We start from the raw sequence: 24,867 nt of genomic DNA, 5'->3' as shown, positions 1-24,867 counted from the left end.
CCTGAGCTGTACATGATCACTACATGTACATGTACAGTATGTGATGTGTTCATGTAATAAAAAAAACCTATCATCAGGGTCTAATTTCCCCTGACGACTTCATTTGCATTCACGTACCAGGTGCGAATCTTTTTAATCAAATGATGTGTATATATCTGTAAACTATATCCTGCACGATCAACATCGGAACACCGGACACAAACCGTCAGCTGTTAATGTTTTCATATGTCAGCACATTACTTCAGTCTACTTTCGATTTAGCATACTTCTATTAAACAACCTCAAGATGTTCCGAAAGGAAAATGAATTCCGAATTCCACCTTGGCAACCACGTGACCTCGACCTTCAAGCGAACCTTCAAACCATCGAAATGGCAGAGTCAATGTTCTCACACATAAAGACCGCTCCTGGAATCGAGGTGTTCCAGTTAACATCGAAATACAACGATGACAATCATCCAATTAAAGTAAATCTCGGAGTCGGTGGTAAGTTTAACTAAAAAAAATGACAGGTCTACTTTGAACACCTCTACTTTAGTAGGGCAGTATGGCCACATGTACATGTCAGTGGTGTAGCAAATGGTCCAGAGGGCGGCAGCCTCCTGGCCAGGTATGAAGCCCCGATCACCGATGGGGGATTTAGGGGGCGAAGCCCCCTGGAGCTGTAGGCAGTAATATTACAGTATCACTGTTTCATAAACTAGGCCTATAGGCTTTTGTCAAACTTGGATAAATTTAGTGTGCCAGTCGCTCGGCTTGACTTTTTACTCAAATACACTCAAATATACTCCAATACACTCAAATACACTCAAATATACTCAAATACACATAAAATATACTCAAATACACAAAAATATACTCAAATACAAATGTATTTCACACATATAACCTTATTTTGTGCGTAACATGGTCGTTAATAAGCGATCAGGCTACGATCTTGCGAACTATGATACCCGGATCGGTTGGGATATTTAGGCTTTACTGAAATTGACTTGGAATTATCGAAACGTTGGGAAATGGGGCTTAAATTAGCATTATTTTCAGAGAACAGAGCCAAATATTTGTTCTGAAATGCTCAACTGTATCATATGCAAAACATTAGTGGTTTATTTGACCGAGAAGTAGTTTAAATCAATGTTTTAATCATTCGCGATTCACGGCCCGATTGTCGTCAGAGTTGAATTACAGAAATGGCCGATAATGGACTCAATATGGTATTCTTTGGTGTCTGTAGAGGTCATATGTAAAATATCTTAAATTAATTTTCACTAGAAGTATTTTGAAATAATTGTCAAAATATCCGATTTACGACCCCATTGCCGTCAGAGTTGAATTGTAGAAATGGTCGATAACGGACCTGAAATGAATATTTTTATGATATAATGGACCCAAAATAGTATTCTTTTGTATATATAGAAGTCACATGTAAAATATTTTTTATTTATTTTCTCAGGAAGTATTTTAAAATGATAATCAAAATAGGCCTACCCCATTCACGACCCAATTTTTGTTTACGCATTGGGCGCGAATAAAATAAAAAGGAGCAGGAAAACTGAAATCCGGATTATCTACTCACAAATGCAAAAATACTCATACTAGATAGCTATAATTAATATTTAATACAAGAATTTCTATACTGTATTTGATTCTCTGTATAAAATTGTTGTCAAATTTGTGGTATTATGTAAAATAATTCATTTTTATTGATTTTTTCCCCCCTCACAAATCCATATTTCAATCTTTGAGTAATTAATTCATTGGAAATTGAAGTCAAGGCAATGAATTAATATTTTCCGTAATAATTTTTCGATAAACTGTTAAAAAGTTTCCAGATGATTTTTTGTGCCATGCTGTCATAAAATTTCAGTTATAACTTTAAAATTAAATTACATGTAGTATGTTAATATGATAACCAAGTTGTCAATATCCACAAAGCGGGTGTAGTCTACTGTAATCTCAATCACTGAGTGGATAGCATTACATATGAATATAATTATTACTGTAAAATACCTGTAGTATGAAGAGATATGTGACCAACTTTAGAATGAATGATATCAAATTTAGATTATATCTCAAGAGCAATAGGTGGTTATTAGAATTGACTTCCAAATGAAATCAACATATCCGTGTAACTTTAGCAGGATTTCATCATTGTTTAAGATCAGACTTATGAATAATATCCATTCTAAAAAAATCATCAGAAATAATCATAAACCATCAGCTGTATAGCAAGAGTTTCCAGGGGATCTTGGTGTCCGCCATTGAGATTGATCTCTTTTCTACTTTTCCCTTCTTTCCCCTATTACTTATTATTCATTTGATTATATTGGAAACCTAAATTTGAAGTCTAAGATCTTAAGAAAAACTTTTGGAAATGTATCAATAACAGATTAAACTGTTGAAACTGATGGTGGGCTGGCTGGCTGGCTTAAAGCCATTTTGTTTTCCTGATCAGACTAAAAGATAAATAGGAATTGTTGATGTACTTCCATCTGATGATGGCAAAATCTTTATTCCATAATATAGATTTTCATTTTTTGTATAAATAAATACTTAAAACATACAACCACTATTATATGTAAGAATGTTGAAAGTCATATTAGTTGTGTTGTATAACTTCAATTTATGTTATTACCTTAACTTGGTGATGAGTAATTAGATTATGATCATTATAATATGGCCATGGTTTACTACTTAATGAGATCAAGTTTCTGTGTGATATATTGTTTGGTTTTATTTACTGGACAATATTAATTTACCATATTTTAGTTAAATTTTATAAATTACTCCACCCCCCCCCCCCCCCCCCTCATTACTTTCACAGATATGGATGTTATTTCTACAATATTTGTAGAGCAATTTTTCACACCTGGGGAGATGATTGACACGCCTGTGTAACTTACACTAATTGACCAGTGTATTGAAAGAGTCCCCCTAAGGCTATAACTGAACTGTCCAGGTAATGAAAGGGTGTCACACCTGTGTTAGCAGGTGGAGAGAGATGGGTGAGGGGGAGGGGGGGTCCTATAACCTCCAATTTTTACCTGTGAGATATACTGAAGATTTAATTTCCTAAGACCTAATTAAACCAGATATAAAATGAACTATCTTAAACTGGTCATTTAACAGCAGTATAAAAACTCAAGTTTAAAGATGAGTATGAATTAAAAATATTGTATCAGGGACTCAGCTTGTTACTCTTCTTTTGCACCTCGCGCAATTAATATTAAGTACATCAAATATAACATAATTACATTAAAATATAACATGAGCAATATTAAGAACATATGCTCTCTACAATTATAGCACATTTTGCCAAAATAAGAATATATGTGATAAACTCATAATAAACCTTAATTTATATATAGTATACCACAATATCCCAAAATTTGTTAACATAAAAAAGAAACAAAAACAACATTAAACTGATAAAAGAGGCATAATACAAGCAAAATATTTCATATAGATTCTATGGAGACCCTTAAACAGTTCAAGGAGAAATAAGTTAAGACCATCAGGTGTTGATTCATATGGGCTTCAAAATTTCAAAATTTACTCTGTGATGATATGATTGAATATTATGGTCCATAAGATGGTTTTACTTCTTATAAGTAAACTTCAAGGATTCTACTTCAAGTGCACTAAACATGTATGTTTAACGTTTTCCATAATTAGGTAAAGGCTTAACGCATATCTTTGTTTTAACTTTTAATTTCCTATCAAAAACAGAAATACACCAGGATTGTATATTAATATATATGTGTACATTTATATATTTAGATGATTTTTTTTCTGTGTGAAGTAGGCATATCATCTAAAAACAAACTAAAAGCAAAAAAAAACAAAAAATGCAATACATGAATTTTATTCAATTTTATTTGAGAGGTTGCATTTTGCCTCAATATACTTATAACATGTATACACATGTATATATATTTGCAAAAATCATCTGTTCATGAAGTTGTTAAATCATCTGTTCATAAAGTTGTTAAATCATCTTTTTATTACTTTACCAAATCCTGGTGATATTCATTAAGAGACTGAATTCAGAAATTTATTATTTCTTATGGAAAAGTTCATCAGACAAGATAAAAAGAGATGTAATTATTAAGAATTGTAGTGAAAGCGATCTGAAAATGAAACATTTACAATCTTTTATTTTAGTAACAATAAAAATAAGAGCATTTTTTATATAGATTGGTATAGAAAAGGATTTATATAAAAAAAATTATAGTCAAAAGAAAATAACAATGGTAGATTTTACAGCTATACAGAATTAATGGAGAAATTCAATATTCATACTAACTTTCTCACTTATCAAAGTGTCAAAAGTGCTATAAAAAAGAATTTTTCCAAAGAAGATATCTCCACTGAATTCATAAAACTATCTTACATACCTGCCAACTTAGATTTTTTTTTCAAACAGAAAAGAGGAGCAAGTTAATTTTATAACTGTCTGTGTAAAAATAATATAGAATCTACTGGAAAAAGGAAATGGGAAGTATTGTTTGATTTTGATGAAAATACGTATATAACACAAGATGCCACAACATTTTAATCAAATAAAGTTCTACAAGATTTCCACTAGTCCGTTTGGCTACCGGAATTTCAAACCACTAGCCCGGGTAGAAAATCTACTAGTCCCAGACTATCGGGCTACCTTTAAGTTCGAGCCCTGTGCCAGGAAAAGAGTCTGTCTTTATCAGCTTTGAAAAATTACATCAAAGAAACATACCACACTCCAAGATATTGCAACCAGTAAAAGGGGAAATCATCTGAACTTCTTTAATAAGGACTGGAAAATATGGGAAAGACTACTGGTCTCTACAAAAATTATAAAAATGTTTAAAGGTTTCATTCTATTTTTGGAATTTCATATTTTATATGAAACTATACATTTGAAGAACGTGTAGCCTATACTCAACTTAGGCTTTAGAAAATGCTGACCTGCTTTAGATTTGACTGGAAGGACTTTAAAGTATTCATTTTATCAGTTATAATCACAGTTTTCTGTGCTAATGGAAATATAAATACAGTATACATACTATAAAACACATGTTAGCTTTTACCTTCCCACAAACAGACAGAATTATTGTCAAAGATCTACATTGTCCTTCACCTTTTGATCCAAATGACCCTGATCTCTCCCCCAAAGTGACCTAGCTTTGTCTTGGTCAGGAGTTGGCCATGATCAATAAGTATGAAAGTTAAGGAACTATTGTGGATGGGCAGACAAACAAACAAACAGACAGAGTGATTACTATAGGGCACCTGTATGGACCTGATTAAGAAAAACCATGTCATTCCTACATTAAAGGAAAATCTTAAGGATTTTTTCCTATTGGGCTCAACACTAAGGGCTCCATAGGTCACAGAACACATTATATGAAGTCATAATTAATTTCCTTAAATTGGCGGCTTTACATGGCTCAAAGACAGCTCAGACCAAAGTTGGACAAAAACCTATAACTAATTTGAAATAGAAGAAGGAAATTTGCCCATCAGATCTGAAGAAAATTTCAATCTAAATAATTTACAGAGGAAAATTGTGCTACAATATGCCATGAAAATAGATGAGACTGGACAAATGTTTTCGTTCATTCTAATAAAAATCTTGTCATTAATGCAAGAGAAAATGATAAAACACATTTTGATTTAAACATATTTTATTGTATCTTAATTTATACATGGGAATTGTGCCTTATACATGGGAATTGGGCACAAGTTATCAAACTTATATTAAACACTTTCCCTATATAATTTTACATACATATAATACATTTATTTTTACAAGATGACATATATTTACATATTAGAGAAAGAGAGAGAGAGAGAGAGAGAGAGAGAGAGAGAGACGAAGTTCAAACTTTTCACTTATCAAAACACTCTGCTGTTTCTAAAGTTCATCACATCCTGTGCCATGGTTAGCTCTCTCCGTTCGCTTCTGATGCCTCCTGGAAATTTGATTATCTTTTGCCATTGGCATCGGAATAGATATGATAAGCACAAATAAATTTACATAGATATATATAGAGAGATAAGGGGAATTAAAATCTATACAATAAAACACATGAACAATAGTGCATCAAACACAGTCATTAGTACATGTATTGTTATATTTTGAGTATAAGTGACACTTGGACAAGGACGAACGGAAACTTTTCCTTTAATCCATGATGATTCCGTTTAATGCTGAAAGTGACTATAACCTGACAAAAAGTCTATTTACTCAACTAAAAAAAATATTTGTGCATGAGTAAATTATTCTTTGCATACATAGCATTTTATGGTTTATGTATTGAAATCTAGAGTATTTTGATTGAGTAACAATAATACATGTTATATTTTATATATTTAGTAGAAAGAGACAGGCAGACTAAGATCCTTAAAAAATAATAATAATCAAATATATTTGTAGGAAAGAGTCAGGCCTTAAAAAACATTAAAGAAAACCAGACTGATGTTTTCAATAGGTATGGTAGGTTGTATAGGAAAAGGAGTTACCTCCCTTGCAAAGTTGTTGGTTTGGTTTTGTTTTTTATCAGGCCTTATGTCATAATATTTACAAATTAATAATCACATCACATACAAATTGATGTTATAGAAGTGAATTTTATTTGTATTTGAGTATTTTTTTGTGTATTTGAGTGTATTTGAGTGTATTTGAGTATATTTGAGTGTATTTGAGTAAAAAGTCAAGCCCCCAGTCGCTTGCCTGATTTTTCGGAAGGTTTCCACTGCCCTTCATATACAACGTTGCCAGTGATGATTATCTTTCCGTTAAATTTCCATTTTCAATCTTTTTTTCGTTGAAGTATAACGTTACTATAAATGGTAATACGATTGAAGATCATTGGTAGACTATACAATTATATGTATGTCGCAAAGTTGTGTGAAATTGAGTGATAAACATCCACACGGATCTCATACTATGTTTTAGCGGAAAGGGCAGCTTTTAAAACACAGATTTCCCCTAGATGTGGAAATCACAGTAACTGGTCCTGTCAACATCACCAATCCATACCAATTAGCGGCTGAAATATCTGTCGTCAGATCGGAAAACTACACTGTAGTATCAAAATTACAACACATCTCTTTAAATTCATTTCTCCTTGACTATAGATTGTTCATGTCGAATTTGAATGTTAAATTGTTTACAGTTTGTCCATTTTTTTTTTTAAATGCCGAAAAGCATAGAAAATTTCACGGTAACTGGTCGTGACCCAGTAGGCATAACAGTTAAACTATGCGAATTACAAGGACTTTAGAATAGACGGAATTGGTTTTTGAGATATACAAATAACTGTATTTGTTTAATAAGATCATCAGTTTGTATACTGTAGATTGGAAAATTAAAGTGAGCAGTGTCATACATTTGTACTTTGTTCATTTTCTAAAATTACATTAATAGGAGCGGGTTTTACTTGGAAGGCTGAGATTTAATTGCCATGAGATGTGTCACTATAAACATGGTATCAGAAAGGCTAATCTTTTTATTTTCACTTCCTGAATTGTGATCCTGAGGCAGATCAAAAAGTCTGGCTAACATTAAAAAGTTCTGGAATTTTCCACTTTGCCATCTTGTTACTGATCATAGCAAGAACAAACTGATAGAATTGTTACAACAATATCCAGAACCAATATATTTGTATGGCTAAATATTTTGTATAAAAAATTATAAATGTACATGTATACTACACGCGGAAACGAAAATGATAGGTTGATGTTATAATTACATGTTTATGCATATTTATTGAACATTGAAGAAACACAATTTTCAAAGTTAAGGAAAAACAAAGGTCAAAAAAGATATCTCAATTAAAATAGATTATACGCTTTAGCACATTAAAAGCATACGTTATTGCTACCCCACTGATAGTAGCTGATCTGTGATTGGCTGTATAAGTTATATCACCTGTCCTTGTTCCATGTATGTCCTTTCAGTGAAAGATGTAAACTTGGCATGCACAATTAAGTTGCCTGTCCCTGCTCAAAATTTGTTGTATCAGAGGTCGGCAGGAGTGCCATGAAATGGCCATGATGTCTTAAGGTGGTTAAGATGTCCTTGATGGTTATATCTCTTGGATCAAATCAAACATCAACAATATCCTTCATTTCCCAAACCTGTGTATAATATTGTGTTGACATGCTCTACAGTGTATATATGCTCTGTTACATTCTTTTTAACAGTGATATAAATTAATTTTTAAGTCTGCATGCTTAAAACTTGCCATACTGATGATGTTGGACATGTAAAACATATATCTAATGTGTAATACTTCTTGAATTTGACAAACGATTAGATTTTGAATTCCTTGACAAAAGTGCTTGCTTTGAAATATCTTTCAGACCCAGAGGGCAAAAGTCACTGTTTCTATAAATTGAAAATCAGTTGATATGTTTAATATATATGTATTTCAAATTCTGCTGAGCTGATTACACTGATAAGATCTAGACTTTATTCAGGTTTACCTTGTGTCTGCTTGGATAACTTATCACTGGTCAAGGTCACTGTTACTGTAGAAAGTATTTGCTTGAAGTACATGTAGGCTTGGAAGTCATTAGGTTGGTTTAGGTTTATTTTGATTAACGTCCTATTAACAGCTAAGGTCATTTAAGGACGGCCTCCCGTGCGTGCGACATGCATGCGTGTGGTGAGTGCGTATGTGTGTTTTGGGAGGCTGCGGTATGTTCGTGTTAAGTCTCCTTGTGATAGGCCGGAACTTTTGCCGATTTATAGTGCTACCTCACTGAAGCATACTGCCGAAGACACCCAGCAGCACACCACACCCGGTCACATTATACTGACAACGGGCGAACCAGTCGTCCCACTTCAAATATGCTGAGCGCTAAGCAGGAGTAGCAACTACCATTTTTAAAGACTCTGGTATGTCTCGGCTAGGGGACAGAACCCAAAGCCTTCCTCACAGTAGAGGTGCGCGATAATATCGAAATACCGGTATACCGCGAATTTGGCAGGTCGATACGATATACCGGTACACAAACCCTGGAAACCGGTATATCGCGATGGTTAACAAAAAGGCATATTAATCACTGATTTAACATTATGTGTTGGCACCAATAGCGTAAATTACTTATGTAAACGTGAAAGAAACACACGAGAACGTCATTATGTCGTATTGGTGGGGCGCTTGTTTCGTTGTCTCTAAAGCGCTTGGCCGTATGGGACATCTACGTTAAAATCAAGCACTTTCGAGATTATGATTGTTTACTAGAAACGAAAAATGGCGGACGACGAGCAAGTTGATGGTACTAAGGTCAATAATATTGCAATACGTATTGCAAGTTTCTGTTGAATATTGCAATATATTGCAATACGGTTTTGGTCCGCAATACCCAGCCCTACCTCACAGGGGCGAACGCTCAACTAAAAGCCAAAAGTGAGGCATTGTCAAGGGAGACATTAGGAAGAAGAAAGTTGTTAAGAAAGAAGAGAAAAGATAAGAGCCCAAATTTAGTCGCTTCTTACGATCATGCAATGGGGGCAGCAGGTACAATTCTTACGCCCTACCTGCAGGGCTTGGAAGTCAAAGGTCAAAGATAATAAATTAAAAAAAAAAACAAAAAAAACCACTTGGAGTTCTGTTGCGTATGCACTTGGACTTTATCCAGTGCTTTGTCAAAGAAAGAATTTCCTTTTGCTAGATAAAAAATATTAGAACCCTATGCTAGCTAGCTCACGCAGATTTCTTTTTATTCTACAATGAACACGAGTGATTGATACAGGGATAGATCCGACAGCATTTTTAATGCATCAATAGATATATTATACATTTATAGCCCTTTGATAGGTTGATACATTAAATTGTTTTATTAACCTGGAAATAAAAAATGACCGAGGACAAAGTGTAAGGTTGATATTTTGTTCAGGTGAATAAAACCATGTATTGAAAGAAATCAACAGACTATAATAGTTTTATTATAAAATGACTGTTTTGATTTCAAATAATCATGCACTGCATGCTAGTAACTTGTACATGTAATGATAGAGACTGATTTGGGAAGAATTTATAGATAATTATATCTTTTAAACACTATACACAATCAAAAGTGAACTAATACAAAGTGCATTTATCAAAATGCATTCAATACACTAATTCTTATGATAATGTAATATTCTAACAATCAATTTACAAAGATTGATTGTATCAGACGTCATGTTTCCAAACCTGCAAGATATTTTACACTGCTGGACAATATTAAGGTGAAGTAATTCATAATTAATCTACCCTGGTATTTTTTAGAGACACACAGTTAACCAGCATTTTTTACGAGTTTTTTTTTTGCACAGCCAATCAATCCATATTTATTTTCTGACACACGTTTAAAACACTTATAGATCTTAAGTAAAGTATTCATGGCATTTATAGATCTTTTGTAAAATATACATGGCATTTATAGATCTTTTGTAAAATATACATGGCATTTATAGATCTTTTGTAAAATATACATGGCATTTATAGATCTTTTGTAAAATATACATGGCATTCTATATAGATTTAAGCTGTAATTATAATACCTTTTATTACTTTCATTTAAATTATCTTTTAATACTAGGATTAAATTCCTCAAAATCTGTGTTTAGTTTGCATTCTGGACCCGTACATCTATTGATCACTCTCTACCATTCTGGCTGCTGGTGTTTGAACTTTGACGTCACGGCATTCGACCAGTACACTGATTATCAGTAGATCTATACACACTTGCAAATTGAGGGTTCGATATCTCAGTACTAGATGGGCCAATTTCGATACTGTTTGTTTTTTGGGGGACCGAATGGAATAGATCTAAATTTACAATCAATTTTCGTTTCGGGTAAACTTCAATGTAACGTTTCTATATTTTTATTTAAGTTTATTAGGTCATCTGACCCGAAGGGTCACGATGACCTATAGCCATCGTGCTTCGTCCGTTGTCGTCCGTAAACTTTTCACATTTCAATCTTCTTCTCAAGTTCCACCAGTGCTATTGAGCTGAAACTTGCCTGAAATGATCCTGATATGATCCCGACCAAGTGTTGTTATTTTTCGGGTCGGTCCGAAATCCAAGATGGCCGCCATAACCACCATCTTGAAAAACACATTTTAAACTTCTTCTCAAGTTCCACCAGTACTGTTTGGCTGAAACTTGCCTGAAATGTTCCTGAGATGAGTCCGACCAAGTGTTGTTATTTTTTGGGTTGGCCCGGACTATAGGTTTCCACCCTGTCTGTCCATACTGGCCCAGACTATAGGTTTCCTTACTGTTTGTCCAAACTGGTCCGGACTATAGGTTTCCTCACTGTCTGTCCAAACTAGCCCGGACTATAGGTTTCCTCCCTGTCTGTCCATACTGGCCCGGACTATAGGTTTCCTCACTGTCTGTCCAAACTGGCCCGGACTATAGGTTTCCTCCCTGTCTGTCCAAACTGGCCCGGACTATAGGTTTCCTCCCTGTCTGTCCATACTGGCCCGGACTATAGTTTTCCTCCCTGTCTGTCCTAACTGGCCCGGACTATAGGTTTCCTCCCTGTCTGTCCATACTGGCCCAGACTATAGGTTTCCTCACTGTCTGTCCAAACTGGCCCGGACTATAGGTTTCCTCCCTGTCTGTCCAAACTGGCCCAGACTATAGGTTTCCTCACTGTCTGTCCAAACTGGCCTGGACTATAGGTTTCCTCACTGTCTGTCCAAACTGGCCCGGACTATAGGTTTCCTCCCTGTCTGTCCAAACTGGCCCAGATTATAGGTTTCCTCACTGTCTGTCCAAACTGGCCTGGACTATAGGTTTCCTCACTGTCTGTCCAAACTGACCCAGACTATAGGTTTCCTCACTGTCTGTCAAACTGGCCCAGACTATAGTTTCCTCCCTGTCTGTCCTAACTGTCCCGGACTATAGGTTTCCTCACTGTCTGTCCAAACTGGTCCAGACTATAGGTTTCCTCCCTGTCTGTCCAAACTGTCCCGGACTATAGGTTTCCTCACTGTCTGTCCAAACTAGTCCGGACTATAGGTTTCCTCACTGTCTGTCCAAACTGGCCCGGACTATAGGTTTCCTCCCTGTCTGTCCATACTGGCCCAGACTATAGGTTTCCTTACTGTTTGTCCAAACTGGTCCGGACTATAGGTTTCCTCACTGTCTGTCCAAACTGACCCAGACTATAGGTTTCCTCACTGTCTGTCCAAACTGGCTCGGACTATAGGTTTCCTCACTGTCTGTCCAAACTGGTCCAGACTATAGGTTTCCTCCCTGTCTGTCCAAACTGTCCCGGACTATAGGTTTCCTCCCTGTCTGTCCATACTGGCCCGGACTATAGGTTTCCTCACTGTCTGTCCAACTGGTCCAGACTATAGGTTTCCTCACTGTCTGTCAAACTGGCCCGGACTATAGGTTTCCTTACTGTTTGTCCAAACTGACCCGGACTATAGGTTTCCTCACTGTCTGTCCAAACTGGCCCGGACTATAGGTTTCCTCCCTGTCTGTCAAAACTGGCCCAGACTATAGGTTTCCTCCCTGTCTGTCCAAACTGACCCAGACTATAGGTTTCCTCACTGTCTGTCCAACTGGCCCAGATTATAGGTTTCCTCCCTGTCTGTCCAAACTGTCCCGGACTATAGGTTTCCTCACTGTCTGTCCAAACTGGCCCGGACTATAGGTTTCCTCCCTGTCTGTCCTAACTGGCCTGGACTATAGGTTTCCTCACTGTCTGTCCAAACTGGCCCGGACTATAGGTTTCCTCACTGTCTGTCCAAACTGGCCCGGATTATAGGTTTCCTCCCTGTCTGTCCTAACTGTCCCGGACTATAGGTTTCCTCACTGTCTGTCCAAACTGGTCCAGACTATAGGTTTCCTCCCTGTCTGTCCAAACTGGCCCGGACTATAGGTTTCCTCACTGTCTGTCCAAACTGGCTCGGACTATAGGTTTCCTCACTGTCTGTCCAAACTGGTCCAGACTATAGGTTTCCTCCCTGTCTGTCCAAACTGGCCCGGACTATAGGTTTCCTCACTGTCTGTCCTATCTGGCTCGGACTATAGGTTTCCTCCCTGTCTGTCCAAACTGACCCAGACTATAGGTTTCCTCACTGTCTGTCCAAACTGGCCCAGACTATAGGTTTCCTCACTGTCTGTCCAAACTGGCTCGGACTATAGGTTTCCTCCCTGTCTGTCCAAACTGGCCCAGACTATAGGTTTCCTCACTGTCTGTCCAAACTGGCCCAGACTATATGTTTCCTCACTGTCTGTCCAAACTGGCTCGGACTATAGGTTTCCTCACTGTCTGTCCAAACAGGCCCGGACTATAGGTTTCCTCACTGTCTGTCCAAACTGGCCCGGACTATAGGTTTCCTCACTGTCTGTCCAAACTGGCCTGGACTATAGGTTTCCTCACTGTCTGTCCAAACTGGCCTGGACTATAGGTTTCCTCACTGTCTGTCCAAACTGGCCCGGACTATAGGTTTCCTCACTGTCTGTCCAAACTGGCCCGGACTATAGGTTTCCTCACTGTCTGTCCAAACTGGCCCAGACTATAGGTTTCCTCCCTGTCTGTCCAAACAGGCCCGGACTATAGGTTTCCTCACTGTCTGTCCATCCATTCAGTTTTCTCAACCATGGTATATACATGTTGGTGAAAGTTGGTATGTAACTTCAGTATCATATGAGTAAAGCTATAAATCAAGTTTGAGTTTAGGGTTTTTGGGTCAAGGTCCAGGGCTCTACAATATTATTTTTTCACACTTGTCCGTTTGGGCAAGTGATTCTAAAATCTACTTGTCCGACAGCCAAATGCACTTGTCCAAACTTTTCCCACTAACTAGCAGAAAAATGTTTGCCATTATGATAATCATATTATAATAATGAAATAAATTAAGTTAACTGAGTTTCCTGCAACGCTGAACCCAAATTTCGTCAAATGCATATTACACCTGTCAGCGTGTTTCCAATATAAACAGTCAGATCAATCTTTGTCATGTAAATGCTTATATATAGGGCGATCTCTTAAATACAAACGCAACAGCGATTCAGATTTTCATGTTCGGAACATATCTGGGTTTACCGCAAACTCTTTGATACAAACGCAACAGCAATTCAGGTTATTATATTCGGAACACATCTGGGTTTTTACATAACATACCAATAGCTTACCTCCGTGAATCCAGAATGTGGCCATCGTAGTTCAATCGATCTCTTTGAAGTCACATTTTATTGAAAAACGAAATGAACAACTCTTGAATTTTGTAAGAAAGACATTTTAATCTTTTTTGCCATTTCTAAAAACATAGTTTCTGCTAAAAATCACTTGTCCGAGCGGGCAAGTGAGTATCCTGATGTACTTGTCCGACAGAGATTTGTACTGGTACGGACAAGTCGGACAAGCGTAATTGTCGAGCCCTGAGGTCACTTACTATTTTTAGCGTTGGCCCCGTAGGGTCTTTTATTGCTTTAGCAATACCCAGCATGCTTGTTAATTAAGGCTAAAGTTAAACCTCAGATTAACTTTTATAGGCAGTTTGACTGCAATCATTACTGCATGAAGTTGTTGTGATCCAAGAAGAAACATTCTTATACCGTATTTGACCTAATAAGGGCACCTGCCCTAATAAGGGCGCCCCTACCTTTTTTTTTAAGGAAATAAATCTTTGACTGAGTGTCAAAATGGTGTTCAAAAGTAACTATTCATGTGAAAAGTTTTGCTACTTTATGTGTTCAATTTTCTTCAACTGGAACACAAGTTTTCGCCACATTTTGTCTATTCCTACAGATGACATGTCAGTGCATGCAAAGAGCACCCGAAACTAAACACACATAGACTCTACAAATAATAACTTACCATCTTTATTTTGAAGATAAAGTAAAAGACTTCATTCTTATTGATAAATAACTTTTGTTCAGAACAGAAAGCTAGTAAAAGACATTGTTAATCAATTATTAGGTCAAAGAAAACGATGTCTGATATGATCTTGGAAATCACCTGTGTCTATAAATAGAACACAAAAGCGTTCCATTTGAACATAAATGGTGGAACATACGTTCTCTGGTCTAAAGATCAGCTGGCATGGTTTACAAGTTTACAGGAATATTCAAGTGATGTTTAAGCTTAATATATGATAATGAATAGATATCTTCATCTGGAATATTTTTACGACTGAATATTTTATATTTTACCGTTTCCACTGCCTTGGGTATTCTGCTATAAGGTATAGTCTGTTTCATAAAACTTCAGAATAACTAATCTTAATAAGGGCGCCCCCACTGTCAATTACCCGTGCCCTGTGCCCTTATTAGGTCAAATACGATATATAACTTTAGAAATATTTATCAAATGAGTATGATTAGTAATTCTTGTATCGATTGTCCTCGTAATACCCACCACTCACCGCCATATCTTCCAACTTTCCCCCTAGTTGCCGACATTGATTGTATTATTATATGATAAATCAAATTTTTACAATTGAGTAGATATTTCTACCAGCGCCTATCATTATCAGTAGATTATCCAAATACCTCATTCCAATCACCTTCATTCCCAACAGTGAGGGCATCACTGGCTTAGTCTGTGGGACAAGAGGCAATTTAACCTCAGTGGTTATGTCAAGGAACAGTATGTCAATAAATAGTTGTTAGATTTTTAGCCCACCATCATCAGATGGTGGGCTATTCAAATCGCCCTGCGTCCGTGGTCCGTCGTCCGTCCGTCCGTCCCTCCGTCCGTCCGTCCCTCCGTCCGTCCGTCCGTCCGTCCGTCCGTCCGTCCGTAAACAATTCTTGTTATCGCTATTTCTCAGAAAGTGCTGAAAGGATCTTTCTCAAATTTCATATGTAGGTTCCCCTTGGTGCCTAGTTATGCATATCGCATTTTGAGACCTATCGGAAAACAACATGGCCGACAGGCAGCCATCTTGGATTTTGACAATTGAAGTTTGTTATCGCTATTTCTCAGAAAGTGCTGAAGAGATCTTTCTCAAATTTCATATGTAGGTTCCCCTTGGTGCCTAGTTATGCATATTGCATTTTGAGACCAATCTGAAAACAACATGGCCGACAGGCAGCCATCTTGGATTTTGACAATTGAAGTTTGTTATTGCTATTTCTCAGAAAGTACTGAAGGGATCTTTCTCAAATTTCATATGTAGGTTCCCCTTGGTACCAAGTTATGCATATTGCATTTTGAGACCAATCAAAAAAACAACATGGCCGACAGGCAGCCATCTTGGATTTTGACAATTGAAGTTTGTTATTGCTATTTCTCAGAATGCACTGACGAGATCTTTCTCACATTTCATATGTAGGTTCCTCTTGGTACCAAGTTATGCATATTGCATTTTGAGACCAATCAGAAAACAACATGGCCGACAGGCAGCCATCTTGGATTTTGACAATTGAAGTTTGTTATCGCTATTTCTCAGAATGTACTGAAGAGATCTTTCTCAAATTTCATATGTATGTTTCCCTTGGTGCCTAGTTATGCATATCGCATTTTGAGACCAATCGCAAAACAACATGGCCGACAGGCAGCCATCTTTGATTTTGACAATTGAAGTTTGTTATTGCTATTTCTCAGAAAGTACTGAAGGGATCTTTCTCAAATTTCATATGTAGGTTCCCCTTGGTACCAAGTTATGCATATTGCATTTTGAGACCAATCAAAAAAACAACATGGCCGACAGGCAGCCATCTTGGATTTTGACAATTGAAGTTTGTTATTGCTATTTCTCAGAATGCACTGACGAGATCTTTCTCACATTTCATATGTAGGTTCCCCTTGGTGCCTAGTTATGCATATTGCATATTGGGACCAATCAGAAAACAACATGGCCGACAGGCAGCCATCTTGGATTTTGACAATTGAAGTTTGTTATCGCTATTTCTCAGAATGTACTGAAGGGATCTTTCTCAAATTTCATATGTAGGTTTCCCTTGGTGCCTAGTTATGCATATCACATTTTGAGACCAATCGCAAAACAACATGGCCGACAGGCAGCCATCTTGGATTTTGACAATTGAAGTTTGTTATTGCTATTTCTCAAAGTACTGAAGGGATCTTTCTCAAATTTCAAATGTAGGTTCCCCTTGGTACCAAGTTATGCATATTGCATTTTGAGACCAATCAGAAAACAACATGGCCGACAGGCAGCCATCTTGGATTTTGACAATTGAAGTTTGTTATCGCTATTTCTCAGAATGTACTGAAGAGATCTTTCTCAAATTTCATATGTATGTTTCCCTTGGTGCCTAGTTATGCATAAAGCATTTTGAGACCTATTTGAAAACAACATGGCCGACAGGCAGCCATCTTGGATTTTGACAATTGAAGTTTGTTATCGCTATTTCTCAGAATGTACTGAAGAGATCTTTCTCAAATTTCATATATAGGTTCCCCTTGGTGCCTAGTTATGCATATTGTATTTTGAGACCAAACGGAAAATAACATGGCCAACAGGCAGCCATCTTGGATTTTGACAATTGAAGTTTGTTATTGCTATTTCTCAGAAAGTACTGAAGGGATCTTTCTCAAATTTCAAATGTAGGTTCCCCTTGGTACCAAGTTATGCATATTGCATTTTGAGACCAATCAGAAAACAACATGGCCGACAGGCAGCCATCTTGGATTTTGACAATTGAAGTTTGTTATCGCTATTTCTCAGAATGTACTGAAGAGATCTTTCTCAAATTTCATATGTATGTTTCCCTTGGTGCCTAGTTATGCATAAAGCATTTTGAGACCTATTTGAAAACAACATGGCCGACAGGCAGCCATCTTGGATTTTGACAATTGAAGTTTGTTATCGCTATTTCTCAGAATGTACTGAAGAGATCTTTCTCAAATTTCATATATAGGTTCCCCTTGGTGCCTAGTTATGCATATTGCATTTTGAGACCAAACGGAAAATAACATGGCCAACAGGCAGCCATCTTGGATTTTGACAATTGAAGTTTGTTATCGCTATTTCTCAGAAAGTAATGAAGGGATCTTTCTCAAACTTCATATGTAGGTTTCCCTCGGTGCCTAGTTATGCATATTGCATTTTGAGACCAGTCAGAAAACAACCTGGCCGACAGGCAGCCATCTTGTATTTTGACAATTGAAGTTTGTTATCGCTATTTTACAGAAGGTACTGAAGGGATCTTTCTCAAATTTCATATGTAGGTTCCCCTTGGTCCCTGGTGTTGCATTTTGGGACCAATCCGAAAACAACATGGCCGACAGACAACCATTATCGCTAAATCTTAAATTTTATATATAGGTTCCCCTTGTTTGAAAAGTACTAGAGGGCTGTTTCTGAATTTACACAGATTAGTAAGACTTAGAGGAAGGGAAAAGTAGAGAAAAGATCAATCTGACATGGAACCTATAAAGATCATTCAATGGTGGGCGCCAAGATCCCTCTGGGATCTCTTGTTTAAAATGCAAATTATTGTTTTTTCAGTTATTTGAATTGTGCATGAAATCTGGATTAATATACTAATATACAAGCTAACTTAAAAAATAATGGGGAAAAATATATTGCTCGACATCAGGACTCTCACCTCTTAAAATCTCTAAATAAAATTTCCGGCAAAATTTGACATGGCCTTACTTGTATTAAACACAGTTTGATTTATCAGCCTACAGGACAGATGAGGGTAAGCCTTGGGTGTTGCCTGTTGTACGAACAGTGGAGGCACAGATGGCCTGCGATACAACCCTCAACCACGAGTACCTTCCTGTGGCAGGACTGTTGGACTTCTGCGAAAAAGCAATAGAACTACTTCTTGGTGCCGATTGCAAAGCCATCACACAAAACAGGGTATGTATTAATTACAGTTAACTTTAAGTTAAATATCGGAACGTGAAAGTTCATCAGAAAATAATCCTCAGTCCTGAAGGTTTGTCAGAAACATTTTGGTTACCTTTTAACAATTAAATACATGGACTGTAATGTTATACATGGCCGTCTGACTTTGTCCATTATTCTTTAACATTTTGAATTCAAACTCAAATACTGCTGAAGCCTGGTTGCTACAGGTAGGGCACAAGAATTATACCTGCTACCTCCATTGTATGACCATAAGAGGCAATTAAATTTGGGATCTTATGTTTTCTCTTCTTTCTTAACACATTTCTTCTTCCTAATGTCTTCCTTGACTCTGCCTTACTTTTGGTCTTTAGTTGAGCATGCACCCCTGTGAGGAAGGCTTAGGGTTCTGTCCCCAGTCGAGACATACACACACAGTCTGTAAAAATAGTAATTCACTAATTGCTACTCCTAAGCACTTAGTATTTTGTGAGCAGAGTGAACCAGTAGCCCTTTTGTCAGTATAATGTGACCAGGTGGTATGTCCTGCTGGGTGTATTTTGCAGTGAAGTAGTAGCACAATCAAGTCACCATCAGTTTTGCCCTGTCACTAGGAGACAAACACAAGCATACCTGGTAATGCAGCCTCCCAAAATTTGCACACATACACTATACACCTGCATCTTGTACATACATGTAGGGTAAACTGTCCTTAAATGACCTTAGCTTTTGATAGGACATCAAACAATACAAAACCAAAACCATACTGCTGAAGGGTTTATATTAGCTACTGCATGGGCTTGGTATTGTGGCTAAAATCATATTGCAATATATTGTGGTAACTGTTAGCAGTAATTTTACACTGATTTATTACTGTTTGATAGTTGATTTTAGAGTTGGTTTTCTTCATAAACTTGTCTATTATTAATAGAGTAAATCTGAATATGTGTTTGTTTTCTTTTATTCAAAATTAACAGAAATCGTGATGATGTGAAAAGTTAATTATTATGAATAATTAAAGGTCAGATATTTGATAGTTTTGTTGCTATTAAACATTGCCAAACATTTCTCTGTAAGAGTTGCTGTGTTGCTATTATCCATTGTCCAGCATTTCTCTGTAAATGTTAGCCACTTAAGATAAGCCTAGAATCTAGTTACTTTCGTAGACAATTTTACAACATTATGCCATGCAGATTCCGCTGAATATGCTGGCGATAAATGTTAAACATGAGATAAGTAGTTCCCTAGAGCATGTTTCATGTCCGTTTTACAACACTTACATTAGAATGTTGTCTAAGTAAAGTGTTGCCTATCTAATTAAAATGTTGCCTATCAAAGAAAAGTGTTGCCTATCTAAGTTATGTGGTAAATGCCTAACTAATTAAAATGTTGCCTATCTAAGAAAAGTGTTGCCTATCTAAGTTATGTGGTAAATGCCTAACTAATTAAAGTGTTGCCTATCTTCATAAGTGTTGCCTTTCTAATTAAAATGTTGCCTATCTAACAAAAGTGTTGACTAAGTAAGATGTTGCTTAATTATTTAAAATGTTGTCTAATTATATTGTCGCCTATCTTTTCAATCAGATTGTCGCCTATGGGAGGCTATCTATTCAATCACATTGGAAATTGCTTCTGGCACCATAGACTAAGTGTAATATGCTTTGTACTAGGTTTTTGGCACACAAGCCGTAGGAGGGACTGGAGCCCTCAAACTTGCAGCAGAATTTATGCACAGACATCTCGGTGTCGATGTTGTCTATATCTCCAATCCAACGTGGGGTATGTATATATACAATAAATGTATAACATAGACATCTAGGTATTACAGAGACATGTAGGTATTACAGAGACATGTAGGTATTACAGAGACATCTAAGTATTATAGAGACATCTAGGTATTACATAGACATCTAGGTATTATAGAGACATCTAGGTATTATAGAGACATCTAGGTATTATAGAGACATCTAGGTATTATAGATACATCTAGGTATTACAGAGACATCTAGGTATTATAGAGACATCTAGGTATTATAGAGACATCTAGGTATTACAGAGACATCTAGGTATTACAGAGACATCTAGGTATTATAGAGACATCTAGGTATTATAGAGACATCTAGGTATTATAGAGATATCTAGGTATTACAGAGACATCTAGGTATTATAGAGATATCTAGGTATTACATAGACATCTAGGTATTACATAGACATCTAGGTATTATAGAGACATCTAGGTATTACATAGACATCTAGGTATTATAGAGACATCTAGGTATTATAGAGACATCTAGGTATTATAGAGACATATAGGTATTATAGAGACATCTAGGTATTACAGAGACATCTAGGTATCACAGAGACATCTAGGTATCACATAGACATCTAGGTATTATAGAGACATCTAGGTATTATAGAGACATCTAGGTATTACAGAGACATCTAGGTATCACAGAGACATCTAGGTATTATAGAGACATCTAGGAATTATAGAGACATCTAGGTATTATAGATATCTAGGTATTACATAGGTATTATAGAGACATCTAGGTATTACAGAGACATCTAGGTATTATAGAGACATCTAGGTATTATAGATATCTAGGTATTACAGAGACATCTAGGTATTATAGAGACATCTAGGTATTATAGATATCTAGGTATTACATAGACATCTAGGTATTACAGAGACATCTAGGTATTATAGAGACATCTAGGTATTACAGAGACATCCAGGTATTACATAGACATCTAGGTATTACAGAGACATCTAGGTATTACAGAGACATCTAGGTATTATAGAGACATCTAGGTATTATAGATACATCTAGGTATTACATAGACATCTAGGTATTACAGAGACATCTAGGTATTATAGAGACATCTAGGTATTATAGAGACATCTAGGTATTACAGAGACATCCAGGTATTATAGAGACATCTAGGTATTATAGAGACATCTAGGTATTACAGAGACATCTAGGTATTATAGAGACATCTAGGTATTATAGATATCTAGGTATTACAGAGACATCTAGGTATTATAGATATCTAGGTATTACATAGACATCTAGGTATTACAGAGACATCTAGGTATTACAGAGACATCCAGGTATTATAGAGATATCTAGGTATTATAGAGACATCTAGGTATTATAGAGACATCTAGGTATTACAGAGACATCTAGGTATTATAGAGATATCTAGGTATTATAGAGACATCTAGGTATTATAGAGACATCTAGGTATTACAGAGACATTGAGGTATTACATAGACATCTAGGTATTATAGAGACATCTAGGTATTATAGAGATATCTAGGTATTATAGAGACATCTAGGTATTATAGATACATTTAGGTATTATAGAGACATCTAGGTATTATAGAGACATCTAGGTATTATAGAGACATCTAGGTATTATAGAGACATCTAGGTATTATAGATACATCTAGGTATGACAGAGACATCTAGGTATTATAGAGACATTGAGGTATTATAGAGACATCTAGGTATTATAGAGACATCTAGGTATTATAGAGACATCTAGGTATTATAGAGATATCTAGGTATTATAGATACATCTAGGTATTACATAGACATCTAGGTATTACATGGATATCTAGGTATTACAGAGACATTGAGGTAGATCAAGGTTGGATACAGGATTTTCAGGTTTGCAGGTAAATGCAAAATCCTGCATTCTAGTGTATTTTATGATAGATTCATACAATTTTAATATACCGTATTTGACCTAATAAGGGTGCCTGCCCTAATAAGGGCGTCCCTATCTTTTTTTCATGGTAATAAGTCTTTGACTGAGTGTTAAAATGGTGTTCAAAAGTAATAATTCATGTGAAATGTGTTGCTACTTTCTGTGTTAAATTTTCTTCAGCAAATTAAGTAACTGGAACACAAGTTTTCGCCACATTTTGTCTATTCCTACAGAAAACATGTCAGTGCAAAGAACACCCAAAACTAAACACACATACAAATAATAACTTAATTACCATCTTTATTTGAAGATAAAGTAAAAGACTTCATTCTTATTGATAAATAACTTTTGTTCAGAACAGAAAGCTAGTGAAAGGCATTGTAAATCAATTGTAAGGTCAAAGAAATCGCTGTCTGATATGATCTGGGAAATCACCTGTGTCTATAAATAGAACACAAAAGAGTTCCATTTGAACATAAATGGTGGAACACATGTTCTCTGGCCTAAAGATCAGCTGACATGGTTTTACGTTTACAACAAGTTTACAGGAATATTCAAGTGATATTTAAGCTTAATATGTGATATTGAATAGATATCTTCATCTGGACTATTTTTATGACTGAATATTTTACCGTTTCTACAGCCTTGGGTATTCCGCTATAAGGTATAGTCTGTTTCATAAAACTTCAGAATAACTAATCTTATAATGGTGCCCCCACTGTCAATTACCTGCGCCCTGTGCCCTTATTAGGTCAAATATGGTAATTTAAATCCGCCAGTGGACATCTAGGTATTGATGTTGTCTTTATCATACAATAACGGTAGTACATGTAGCTTACATTATTCAAAAAATTATTTCTGTGACAAATATGGCAGACTTTCTCTTTAGGTGTATTTTATATGAAGACTTTAGAACAGACTAATTGAACTTCTTTTGATTGAACTATAAGGATTTGAATCTATTCATTGAATGACCTTTTGTGCATGATTTCTACAATGTCCTTAGTGGCCTATTTTTGTTTAATCCTGTTAAATATTTCACACAGCAAAAGTATATTATCAATCAACACATTTATCACTCCTAGGTAACCATGTAGGAATCTTTAGGGATGCTGGTTTCTCAGAAATCAGAAAATATCGCTACTGGAAAGCTGAGACCAGATCATTGGACTTTGAGGGTATGATTGCAGATTTGACAGTAAGTTTAGTCATTTCTTTCTAAACCTCACATCAAGCATTGTCAAGAAAACTATGCTTTCCACAACAATCGGTCAATCAATCATAACCTTTATCAAATCAACATAAATATTCAATAGTTTTAATACTGTGACTGTTGAACACTGAACAGTATCCATTCTTCTGAGGAATTTATCTAAAATGTAACTTTCTGTCACAGATACATTCAGAGGTAGGCTATTCTAAATTTCTTTGTTTACTGCAGAAAAAAATAAACTGGTGTCAAAAAATTCTTGTATGACTGCAAAAGCCACACTGTCAGAATCTATGATAAGTGGTTTCTTCTAGAAGTTCACCATTTGCTTTTAACATGTTTTTCATATTAGTTTATTTTTTTCTCTGACATTGAAGATGTTTTTAATTTGTGTAGGAAGCTCCTGAACGTGCCTGTGTCATTCTTCATGGCTGTGCTCACAACCCAACGGGAGTTGACGCTACCCCTGATCAGTGGGTCAAAATAGCTGATGTGTGTGAGGTAACCATTGTATTTTTTGTCTCATTAAGCTGAAATTGGTATATATAAGTGTTTTGAGGGATAGCAAATGTAATACTGCTGTTTCCCAAACCATAGATGTCATGTGGTTGTCATGGTTGCAAAATGAGGGGTAGAAGAACTAGGGATAACATTTCAAAGTCATCAAGATCACTGTTACTTGCAATAAGAAATCTGTTTCTGTAAAATAAACAGAGTTCCAAGTGACCAATATAATTCAAACACTATTCTGTTCACCTTTGTGTAATATCTATTAATGCATGTTCACCCTCATAAAACATCTTTACATTTTAGGGTTTCTTAACTTAAATAATTTTCACATTTCACTTTCTATAAAATTTTCTTCAATTTTATTGTCTCCTTATTCCAGCCAATTAATTATCTCCTGTTCCCAGCCAAGTGGTGGTGTCTTAAATCAATGAATATTTTACAATTTCAATAATTGAAAAAAATTGGTGTATTAAATAGATAGCTGGTTGAGAAATGATAAGCTCATTTCGATACAAACGTTTGTGATTGTTAAGTTCTGTAATCCCCACTAGATTTAAAAAATAAGCTGACATTAATTTGTTACAGAAGAGGAAGTTGACTGTACTGATTGATATAGCCTACCAAGGGTTTGCCACTGGCAATCTAGAAAATGATGCTGCCG

General features: G+C 36.1%; 1 protein-coding gene across 1 annotated transcript; it reads left to right on the top strand.

Moving 5' to 3' along the window:
• Positions 1 to 317: 317 nt before the first annotated feature.
• LOC117339802 (aspartate aminotransferase, cytoplasmic-like) lies at positions 318 to 24,867 on the top strand (the record flags this gene model as incomplete). The annotated part of the gene is given in 6 exon segments (XM_033901513.1): positions 318 to 485; positions 18,603 to 18,784; positions 20,443 to 20,551; positions 23,572 to 23,684; positions 24,093 to 24,197; positions 24,792 to 24,867. Coding segments are annotated over 6 exon segments (700 nt in total), but the record flags the coding sequence as incomplete, so codon positions are not given.

The sequence above is a fragment of the Pecten maximus genome, chromosome 12 (genome assembly GCF_902652985.1).
Source record: "Pecten maximus chromosome 12, xPecMax1.1, whole genome shotgun sequence".
Lineage (NCBI taxonomy): Eukaryota > Metazoa > Mollusca > Bivalvia > Pectinida > Pectinidae > Pecten > Pecten maximus.
The sequence above is the reverse complement of the archived record's forward strand: the minus strand, read 5'-3'. Positions and strand labels throughout refer to the sequence as shown.